The sequence below is a fragment of the Teleopsis dalmanni genome, chromosome X, assembly GCF_002237135.1.
Source record: "Teleopsis dalmanni isolate 2A chromosome X, ASM223713v2, whole genome shotgun sequence".
NCBI classification, from domain to species: domain Eukaryota; kingdom Metazoa; phylum Arthropoda; class Insecta; order Diptera; family Diopsidae; genus Teleopsis; species Teleopsis dalmanni.
The window spans coordinates 43,399,526-43,411,539 of NC_051848.1; the positions used below are offsets into that span (position 1 = coordinate 43,399,526).

General features: G+C 29.7%; 1 protein-coding gene across 1 annotated transcript; it reads right to left on the reverse strand.

The window, feature by feature from the left end:
• Window positions 1-10,750: 10,750 nt before the first annotated feature.
• LOC119688347 (trypsin-1) lies at window positions 10,751-11,747 on the reverse strand. Its single transcript, XM_038103026.1, has 3 exons — window positions 11,681-11,747; window positions 11,423-11,624; window positions 10,751-11,306 (listed from the first exon to the last, which is right to left on the reverse strand). Exons 1-3 carry the CDS (start codon window positions 11,745-11,747, stop codon window positions 10,751-10,753), a joined length of 825 nt encoding a protein of 274 aa, XP_037958954.1.
• Between the last annotated feature and the right edge of the window lie 267 nt (window positions 11,748-12,014).

Genomic DNA, 12,014 nt, shown 5'->3' on the forward strand with positions numbered 1-12,014 from the left:
TTCGTATTTTTTTCTATACTTAATAATATAAGATATTTTTATAATTATAAAAATCCGTTTAATTATAATTTTATAATTAAACGGAGTGTACTGATCACCATTAATTAAAAAACTTCAAACTGAATTTTTGTATATACCTCCATAAATATATTTATAAATACGATGGTCTAGAATTTTTTGTGAAAAATTCACTTCCTATGACTCTTTACAATGGTGCATTATCATATAACAAAAACTAATTGCATAGTTTTCAATAATCCGACTGAACTCGTCGACTTGTGAACATCTGACTTTCTGCAATGAATTCACTGTGCTCTTCTGAAAGCATAATTTTCCGCTTCTGATTTTCTAGTAACTCTTAAGCTCGAAACACTACGTGTCACCTTCAATGACTGTAATACTTTACCGGTTTCTTCAGGGCATTTTCAACATGTTTTTGCAATGCTGAATTCTCTAGTCCTTTCGACCCTCTATCAAAATATGTGGCATATGACGCATACAGACGTTTTGTTTATTCAAATTTTCTATTAAAATTCGAAAGTTTTCTGGAATTGAGCATTCTTTTGAAATGCGAACAGGTGTTAGTCGCTAAAGTCTAGTTAATTTAATTATTATTGCTAGTAACTTCTGATACGATACATTATCTTGATAAAAGAGCACATTATTTTCGTTCGATTTGGCAATATTCCTATGACTGCAAAGATAATGACATCTACTATTTGTCATTTGATAGTTTTTACCTTTTCAAGGAAGGCAGATTCCATTACATTGCCTTGATTCCGTTCCCCAGTTTATATCCAATCAGCTGATCATGAAATTATATTACATACGATTTTTAAAAAGTATTTAATATTTGCGGTATGAAAACAGTATTTAGTGCTGTAATAACTCATTGTTTTTATATTTCCTTAATTTTCTTCATTTCATGTGTGTTTAAAGATTATTTTTGCTAGACATTTTGTGTAATCATAAATATAATTGATACTACGTACTTTAACTATATAAAGAGCAAATCAATTATTTTTAATAAAATACTTACACAATTAAGTAAAGATTGTATTTATTTATAATCTATTTGTGATTAAATGTGCGAATCATTTCGGTATATTTCGTTCAATGACTGTTAAAGTGGTTTAACACAACAACCAAAACAATGTCTGTTTGTTGCAATATATAAAAACGATATATAAATAAGTATCTTTATAGGTAAGTACTTAAAACTTGGCTATCTGACTTAAATTAATTCTTCAATAGATTACTTAAAACCAATTTTGAAAATCAAATGATGTGTTCGCAAAATAATTTTTATATGTGGAACTATCTGTCATTTTATCATTGTGTTAGTAAATTTCTTTATTAATTAAATTTGGAAAATAATTTTCATTTAAGGGTTTTCGAACATTAGTAAATCCCAACAACAAATTTTAATTCTAATACAGCTATATCGAGTACAGGTACAGATCCATCTTTACTGGTCTTTGCAAAAATTTGCTGAACTTGATTTTACTGAAACAAATATGTAAACTGGAAGTATAATGATTTGAACTTATGCCCTGCCCAATTTGAGGCAATGACACGTATATAAGCCAACTGACCCAATACCGTTCTTGACTTGTGTTGATCTAACCTGATTGAGATCTGACCTGAATTTTTTTTTATATTTGACAACATATTGACTTGCTGTGTTATATTAGAATGAATCATAAACAACAGCTATACAACAATTGAATTAATAATTTATAGTAATACTCTTTTCCTAGAGATATAATAATTAAATAATTAAATATAAGAAATAATGTTAAGACTACTGATGATGAGTATTTGGCAATACTCGAAACAGCTGTATAGTTAGCCAAAAATTCAATTAATTAAAATAATATAAAAAGAATTTTAATTATTGTAGTTCACTACTTATCGAAACCTCTCTATAGTTATAATATACTATAATATATAATGATTAGAAGAATCTAATGTCGTTTCAAATGGGTAAATGTGGAGCAAGTTTACAAATTCAGTTTAACTTATAGTGCAATTTTCATTTTCGATTTGTAAAAATGTATATTCGAATGAATATTCGAGCGAAATGTATAACACTTAAAATAATTTATAACACTCTAGACATTTAACCAGAGTAACAAGATTACGCTGAAATTAACAGCTGTTTTATATGACTTGCCTGCTAAAGTGTGATTTGATTCGACATATGTATTTATGAGGAATGTTAGATTACTCTTAAAGTGTTCGATCGAGCAACAAAATTTCAAGGATCGAGAGTAAATCTAGATTGAATTCAGATTTCAGACCAATCGAAAGTGCCATAAAAATACATTTCGCTGTTGACTTTAGTTCTGAATAGTTTTAAATTATTTCAGTTGTAAGTTTCATAATCTCATTTTCAATACCTTATATACTTTACGTTAGAATAAAAACTGGACTATATATTAATTTATGTCCAATTCTTGCCTTTTATACATAATACCAACATTACTCGTATTAGTCACCGTGGCTAAAATAGAATATTCTGTCTTATATCTCATATGAATTTACATATCCTCAAAACAATAAATAATACGAAAGAAGAGAGTATCTCATATCTCTAAAATAGTTTATACATTTTTTTCAGAAACTCTCATCTATCTCAAAATTTTGATAACATTCTTTTGTTTTTCCTATAATGATAGATTTTTACTATTTTAAGTATATTCTTTTGAAGAATATAAGTATGCGTTATATGGTGTTACATACCGAATGTATGTATGTAGGTGTGTTGAAGTATTTTCAAACCATCTTCATCGATATAGACAAAAGCATCAAACACAAGTCATTTTATAATAAAATTTGTTTAACCGGTGAAACTTGACTTAAAGCATCTCAATATCTGCAGACGTGGCTAAGATTAATTGATGAATTAAATGGAAAATTAAAGACAACACACGAAAATCCGCCGAAGTTACGATCACATTAAAAAGAGAAATCTGTGCACAAGTTAGATTTGATAATACTGTAATCCCGCAATATGATTTTATGAAATACCTGAAGAAATCGTATAAAAGCCAAACAGATTAAACTCAAACCAAAGTTCTTAATTAAGTATGGAGAAAAGGGCTTTATTGTATAAAGTCATGCTTAAACTAGTTTGGACATTTGCTATACAACTTTGGGGCACCGCAATTACCTCCAATATGGATTAAAAACCGTACGAAATATTTTCAAACCTCCATTGTACATATTAAATTATTTCATTAATCAGGACCTAACAAGAGAAGAAATCCGAAAATTCAGTAAGAGATACATAGAAAGGCAACACAGGCTTCCAAATGAGCTAGTTGTGAATCTCCAAAACAACAGACAGTCTACCGGACGGTTTAAGCAGTTTCAGGATCTGAATATACTGAATAGAATTTGGAAATAAATAAAATGAAGTAAAAGTAATAGAATATATATAAATTAGACAAGCATGTTCTCTTAGTATAATAGGTGGGTTTGATAGTATAATAGAATTTGGGAATAAATAAAATGAAGTAAAGTAATAGAATATATAAATTAGACAAGCATGATCTCTTAGTATAATAGGTGGGTTTGATAGTATAATAGAGTTTGGGAACAAATAAAATGAAGTAAAAGTAGTATAATATATAAATTAGACAATTATGTTCTCTTAGTATAATAGGTGGGTTTGATAGTATAATAGAGTTTGGGAACAAATAAAATGAAGTAAAAGTAATAGAATATATAAATTAGACAAGCATGTTCTCTTAGTATAATAGGTGGGTTTGATAGTATAATAGAGTTTGGGAACAAATAATATGAAGTAAAAATAATAGAATATATAAATTAGACAAGCATGTTCTCTTAGTATAATAGGTGGGTTTGATTGTATAATAGAGTTTGGGAACAAATAAAATGAAGTAAAAGTAATAGAATATATAAATTAGACAAGCATGTTCTCTTAGTATAACAGGTCGGTTTGATAGTATAATAGAGTTTGGGAACAAATAAAATGAAGTAAAATTAATAGAATATATAAATTAGACAAGCATGTTCTCTTAGTATAATAGGTGGGTTTGATAGTATAATAGAGTTTGGGAACAAATAAAATGAAGTAAAAGTTATAGAATATATAAATTAGACAATTATGTTCTTTTAGTATAATAGATGGTCTCAGTGGATATAAACTATTCCTGTAATTAATTTATTTTAAAATATTTACTTATTGTTAACTATAAACAAAAAAAAATTTTAATATTAAAATAAATTTCTAATAATATTTAACAAATGAGATAGGTAAGTGAAATAATTTAAATTTATTTAAATTTATTTTTATCATCTTTTAACTGCCGTTGAGCATTTTAAAGAAAAAAGTACTTGACTCTAAAAATTATTAAAGTGTATTAAATTCAAATTAAGCTATAAGAAATCGCTTTAAACAAAATATTGCACTACAATTGTAATTGTGAGTTGTTGGGGAAAATGCATTCAAGTCGCATAAAGTGAAGAATATAAATATTTTTCATTATTTCCAACATTCTGGTATGAATGGAAAAGCATTTGCGTCATTAGAAAACTGCAATTCTCTGCATGGATCTTATAATAAACTTATTTTTCAAATATTGGCCACTTACTAATGTCAACTATTGTACGAAATTGAATCTGCACTTGGCTTTGACATTGGCCTTACGATAGACCGGGCGCCACAACACGTCTTTCTCTAAGCCGATGTACTCACTCCATTCTCTAATCGCTCACTACAACTATTCGCAAACTAAAGCGCATCGAGCACCGATTCACTCCTCCCACAAACTGAGAGATTGAATGTAACAGGTGCCAAGCAATGTGTGTTACGTTTGCGTGCTCCTAAGTGGCAAGCAACGTGTCCCATTAAGTCTCTTGTTTGCTTCACAATCAACATGTAATAAAGGATTTTTTAATTCGATTTCACCGTAACAGTGAGATTATTTACCACACTTGCATCGAAGTGGGACAATATTCAAAGGGCATTCACAGAGTACTCAGAGCATAGAGTACACAGATGGCTATAGTTACTGACATAAACAATGCATCTATAAATAAATATTATACTATTATTGCAGGTACTCCGTCGTAGATTTCTAGACAAGTTAATTGTTGCATATCATCTTTTTTTTTTTTTCTTTAAAAAAATAGAATTAAATATTTCATACTGAGATGTACGAATATAAGGAACGACTGCAAACCAATATACTTTCCCGCATCAATATTATTGCCTGATTTCGGGTGGAAGTACATGAAATTTTTTTTGCAGTCTACGTGGGAGGTTCATATCTGTTTAATGGTAATAACAAAATAGAGAGTACGCTAAAAATAAATTTTTAAATCTCCTATAAATAGATTTTTTAAACCAAGTTGAAAAGCAGGCATTGCAACAAATCATAACAATTACATACATATAGTATTATGTGCATTCTGAAAATATTAAATCACAGAATCAGGATATTACCAATCAATTACATTATCAAGAAAAAAAATGAGTTTTTCAATAAATTTTTGAAAATTAAAATTGATTGAGTTTCTTACAGGATTTTAACAAGCCGGTTTGACAATGGACTTTAATAGAGTCAATTATTTTAAGCAACTTTTTCCACTACACTATAAATCGATATAACTTAATTTTTGGGATATCGAGATTTAAAATTGACAACGTTATCAGAATTATCTTAATAATAAACAATCTTCTTCTTTTTCTTCTTTTATCCACTTCTTCCACAGGAGCATAGGACCTCCACTATTCTTTTGTATCGGATTCTATTACTTGATTCTCGGTCGATATCACTCTAGGAATAATTGGTTTATCTTAGCGCTTTCTCAATTGTCCTCCTCCACATTCTAGCTTGAGAATTCCACCTCAAAGCTTGGCGTGCAATTTCCTCAATCTTCTCATTGAATCTACGAAGATTGTGACCTATCCTGCGCCATTTGTGTTTGCAACAGTCGTAGGCGATTGATTCGTGATTCTTTTTTGTTCTTTTCCATGTCTCATAAGCATAGAATAACACAGACCTTACATTGGTGTTGTAATTGCGAACTTTTATGCGAGTGAAAAATTGGTTAAAACAGAGCACGCAACATGCCCAATGCAGTCTCAAGTTTGGTTAAGCGAGAGTCGATATCTTCGTTAGCACTGCTTTTAGTTGTGACTATGCTACCTAGATAATTAGTACAAATTGGTTTGTAGTCGGGTCTTTTAGAGTACAAACTTTGAATAAAATTTTAATTTATCAATATTTTTGCGTCGTTCTCAACCTCAACTGTATGATGTGACCCGTCAGATTCATATCAAAAGAATGGTAACTATGGTATAGGAACTGAAGTAAAATAGCACTATTCATAAGAATTAAAAAAGCATGCTATACAACAGCACTTAGAAAATGTAGTTGTGCACAAGACGATTTAATTTCTTTATAAAGCGATCGTAATGGTTGTAGATTGTGAATATCATTTCAGTGTTAATATATTATTTATAATTATATATGATCATCTTTTGAAACAATTGCAGACGTCAGAACTATAATCAGAAGAAAATAAAGAAATATTTTTTAATTCATTTCCATTTGTGTTGTAATTTAATTTATTTCAATTTTTCAGAAGGCAGCGGTGTTGGGTTTCTAAACTTAGGGACTTTCCCCTTAAGTTCAGGGGCAAAAATAGCTCAAACATTTTTTAGTACAATAAAATGTTAAGGGATTTAAAAAAAATTGTTGATGAACATTAAAATTTATATTTTTTCAATTTAAAAAATTCTATCAATATATATAGTTACGAAAAAATAGACCTATTATTGATATTGCTTTCAATTCGTTATACATTTTGATTTATAATTTTTTAATAAATATTAAAAATTTTTTTGAGATTAATAATAAATGTATAAACTTTATATTTGACGAATTGCAAGAATTATGCCAATATGGTAGCAAGAGACTTAAGCAAGAGACTTAAGTAAGAGACTTAAGTAAGAGACTTAAGTAAGAGACTTATTATTTTCTGCACTTTGTAAGAACATTAATGCCAAATTTTCTAAATTCAAGAATTTACTTTTCTAATTAAGTTCTTTGTATAAAAAAAATTGTTAATTTGAATTTCTGCTTTTTGTCATGTGTGAGCAAAGAAAATGTAATTAGGTAAATAAAGAATATTATTTTTTCTATTATATTTTAAAAAAAGCGATTAATAAATTAAAATTATATAATATTGATTGATCCTGCACAAGTAATTGTGATTTTACACATTTTATTCGCTTAAGACCTGTTCACACAGCTAATCATACTTTGATTTGAATTCATTTATGGTTACACTCATTAATGAAAATGTGGATTATGGCAGTTATATTTTGTTTTGGTTTATTTTGTTTTATCACAATAGCATAAATTACAAACTAAATTTTCAATTTTCAATTTATTCAACCATTTTATAAGGTATTGGATATTTTTATAGAATCAAATTACAATTTTAACTTCATTTGTAAACATAGCGATTAGAACAAACCGAACGAGTAAAAATTGAAACTGATCATTTTCTCTTTGCTGTCAAAATACTTGTTTATGAACACCTAGTTTGTGTATGAATAACATAATCTTCAAAGCTTAGCCTAAATGGTTATTCACTAACTTTAATCAACCCGCTTTTATGTGATGTATGTGAAGCATCAATCAAGTAATGATAATGTATTCAAGCAGTTTGTACTTTCGTACTGCATGGACAAATATTAACGGCAACACAAGCAACTGATAGATGAAATATCAAAACGTATTGATTTTCTATCCATCATTTATTCATGCAGATTGACTGTACAAGGAGCACAACGAGTGGAACAAGTGGTTTATATTTATCTTTACGTGGTTAAGCTCTTAAATTAATCAAGTTAAGTCACAACTACTATGATGTGTGCTTATATATACACTATATCAATCATTAATAGTTTTTTATATAATCCATAACTGACAATTACTAATTACCAATAGTTTTTTTATTTTTAAATAGATAAATGGCAATTACAACGTTATATAGCCATAAACATATATATGTATATAGAGTGGCGATTTTTATAAAACTCTATCTATCAGCCGCATCGCGTATTTGGCGCAATAATCCAAGCATTTTACAAGCTCTTCCAAGTTATTTCTTAGTTCAGATTACAGTAAGGTCAGTAAGGTCCTTCATAAAGTGTACAACGAGTTGTATTTGAAGGAACCCACTAGTAAAATTGACAAATAATTCAAAGCATTTGAAAGATATATGTTACATATACAATAGCGAAGTCAAACAACACGGAAGTAGAATAATGCGTACCAACTCACAACCGGACAGACGGACAAACTTATAATGAAACAGTATAAATAAAAATAAACAGTGATAAAAATATATGGATAATACATAAAACCGTTCAATTAGCAAAGTCTTAAACATTTTGAGTTTTATTAATGCATATATGAGGTAATTGATCAATTTTATGAAACACATATTAATTTAAAATGATTTATTTACGATAACCGATATATTGGAACTATTAAATAATGTTTATGAAATTAAGTGCCTGGATGAACTCATCGACGAAGAGATCAATTCTACGTACTTTTTGTCACCGATAATGATATAATGTCACTTGGTTACATTATTTATTATTATAGTAAATATTGTTTTCCCGAAAAAATAAAAAGATTCAAAACACATGCACAGATCCTGCGCACTACAAAAAAAAAAAAACCTGTCTACGACATCGTGACAGGTGACGAATCATGAATCAACTCCAATGAACCTCGAACAAAGCAGCAATTCACTATTTGGATCTTTCAGAACCTGACAAAAGTTGTCCGCGAACAGAGCAAATCCTGGCAAATGGTTGCATGTTTTTTCAGAAAAACCGGTCATGTCATAACTGTATCACTTCAGAAACGTAGAATAATCAATTCTGCGTGCTACACAACTATTTGATTGCCAGAAGTCTTCGGAAAATTAAGGAAAACCAACCGTCGAAAAACATCATCCTCTAAAATGACAATGCGAGCTTCCATACATCAGCTCAAACAAAAGAATTTTTGAGCAGTCAAAACTTTGATAAGTCGGGACTTCCTTACAGCCCCGACTTAGCACTTAATGATATGTTCTTATTCTCAAACATTAAGAAAAAATACGTGACGAGCGTTTTCTACAGTCTGACAGGAATATACAAAACCCTGGTTTTGGAGATATTAACTTTGGAGTGGCAGAACTATTTCGAAAATTGGTTCAATCGAATACAAAAATGTATTGATCATCATGAAGAATGCTTCGAAAAATAATAAACACTGCGTTTTCATTCTTCGGCACAAGATTTAAAAAAGTTGGAAAATCTGAGAAACTCAAAATATAATAGGTACATGGTTATATTTTTTAACCACAGTTCTTGTAATCTGGTCAATTTTCTGTGGTTAACCGTTGATTTATTGGAAATTTTACAATCTTTACATTTTGCAGAAAATATATTGAATTGACAATTTCATAAAAAAAATTACAATACCTGCTACAGTTTTTGTTTATTATCGGTTAACTAACGGGAATAAAAAGTGAATGGTCGCATTATACAATTTTACTCTTGTTCTTTACTCAGTTCTTAATATACCAAGTAAATACTCAATGATTTAATATATAACTTTAAACCAAAATAGCAAATGTGAGTAATTAAATTAAAATAACTTACTAGATTAGTGATGGTTAATCTATGGCTCGGTTTGCCCAAATGGCACACGACAACATCTGTAACAAGGTCTAGATTTTTATATAGTATACCCTTAATAGAATAATAGTATGATGAACTGATAGCACAGATGCTAGAAAATATCGGAAAAGTGTTGTGTTACGATTTTAATGTAACGTCCATTTTTTTAATATTTTCAACTAAGTATTTAGACCAATATCCTGGAAAGCCATAATTTTAAGAATATATATTTTAAAAACTTAATGTCTATGAACGATTCGTACTTTTAATAAAGTCACCCGACATATATTTAAACAGACTTAAATGTAGAATTCTCTTTATTTCATAAACTTTCATATATGGAATCTACCGTTCATCGTAATGAGAGTACAATTTGATTATATGTTTTAGTTTATATACCATATACAGACCATCCACTGTGACACCACTGTAATGAATCTTTGCTGATTTGCAGTTAAATGACTAAATAAGAAATACTATGTTTGTAACTTCTCTATGGTATCTTGGAAAAACTTACCAAATATCATAAAAATGGAAAAATTATATTTTTTTTAAGGATAACCCAAATGCATTCAAAATCTTGTTCATTTAAATTAATGCTTCCAGTTAGGACTTCAAGACCATTATGCCCCGTACAGGTGATAATACCATTCATTTACTGAATATGGTTGTCATCTGTGTAGCGCATCAATCTTGAAAAAGCTAACAAGAATGGAAGGAACAGTGAATAAATTTATTTAAATGAGATTTAATTTAAATTAAATGAGATTTTAATCTTCTATTTGTAATCTTTCTATTTGTCTCTCTCTATTTTTCATTTTTTATTAACTATTCATAGAACTTACTAATTTTTATTTCAACTAAACATATTTATTAGCAAAAAATTTTTTATATTTAGTTTAAAACCTTAACATTAAATCGGTTAATTATAATTAAATTAAATTTTATTTTTACTGGTGTCCGATTTTTATAATGAACATTAATTTTTTATCTATTCTGCAATTATTTATGTATTTTCTAACGTTAGACTCCACTGTACTTTTTAATCCATTCTCGCGCAAATGTCACACGTGAATAAACACCTGGATAATCAGGTTTCGCACAACCATAACCCCAAGAAACTACACCAATTAACACTCCATCTTTATTCACTAAAGGACCACCAGAATCCCCTTGGCATGCATCTTTGCCCCCTTCTACATAGCCAGCGCACAGCATACGTTCCGTTACGCCACCAAACTGAGCATACTTTTCGGAACACAATTCCTGATTAAATATTGGCACTTCAGCTTGCCGTAACCATTCGCGAGATTCAGTATTATTTTGTGTATTACCCCATCCTGTAACATAACATATATCGCCATCAAGAAACTTATCCTCTGACTCAGGCAGTTTAACTGCTTGTTTATTATCGTCAAATTGCAATTCCTTTTCCAAGCGCAGCAATGAGAAGTCATAATCCACATTTGAATAGTTAAATTGTTTGTGCTGGACTATCTCCTTCACATGCAATATTTCACCACCCTTCGCTGATATGGATGAACCAAAGCGCACTCTTAAACGATCAGCGGTTTTACCACTGAAAGCAATAAAATAGATTGGTTAATTGGTTAACAGAATTGTTAATTGTTTAGACAAGACGAAACTATATTATGAAACTATATTACAAATAGTGTCTATATATTTGATACTTACGCTGTGCAGTGAGCGGCTGTCAAAACCCAGCGACTGGAAATTATAGAGCCACCACATATGTGTCCAGTAAACGTTTGTAATGATATTTGATGAGGTGCATCCGTAATATTTATTTTATACCCTCCTACAATACGTCCGTCCAAACGAGGTTGTTGTATCACTTCAAGAGAGCGGGCGCCTAAAGGCTTAGGTATAAGACAAGCTATACGAAAATGTATGTTATTAATGTATTATTTATTCCAAAACAAAGTTTTTTACCTCCGCCATGCACAAATGTCAATGTGGCGAATATTGCGAACAAACTGAGGAATATACGCAAACCCATGTCAATTTCAAATTAAAGTTTTTGATAGTTCTAATCGGAACTCCAATAAGTGCCAAAGAAAGAGATGTACTTAACTTATGTGGATATCGTAGTTGCTTTTATAGTCAAAGATTGTTCGACAATACCGTGTATTCTACTCATCGATCACCTGCTGCGCGTTAAAGTTTGAGACTTATCGGTAATGCGCTATTATAGCCATAAATTAGGCCAATGGAGCGCAGAAATTAAGTGGCACACTTGACTTAAATACCAATGTGCCTTTGTGGA

Bases quoted from the DNA above. Each gene is read 5' to 3' on its own strand.
- LOC119688347 (XM_038103026.1), bottom strand. From the start codon at position 11,747: ATGGGTTTGCGTATATTCCTCAGTTTGTTCGCAATATTCGCCACATTG. The intron at 11,625-11,680 runs GTAAAAAACTTT...ATTTTCGTATAG, and splicing joins GACATTTGTGCATGGCGGAG to CTTGTCTTATACCTAAGCCT. The intron at 11,307-11,422 runs GTAAGTATCAAA...TATTGCTTTCAG, and splicing joins ACAGCCGCTCACTGCACAGC to TGGTAAAACCGCTGATCGTT.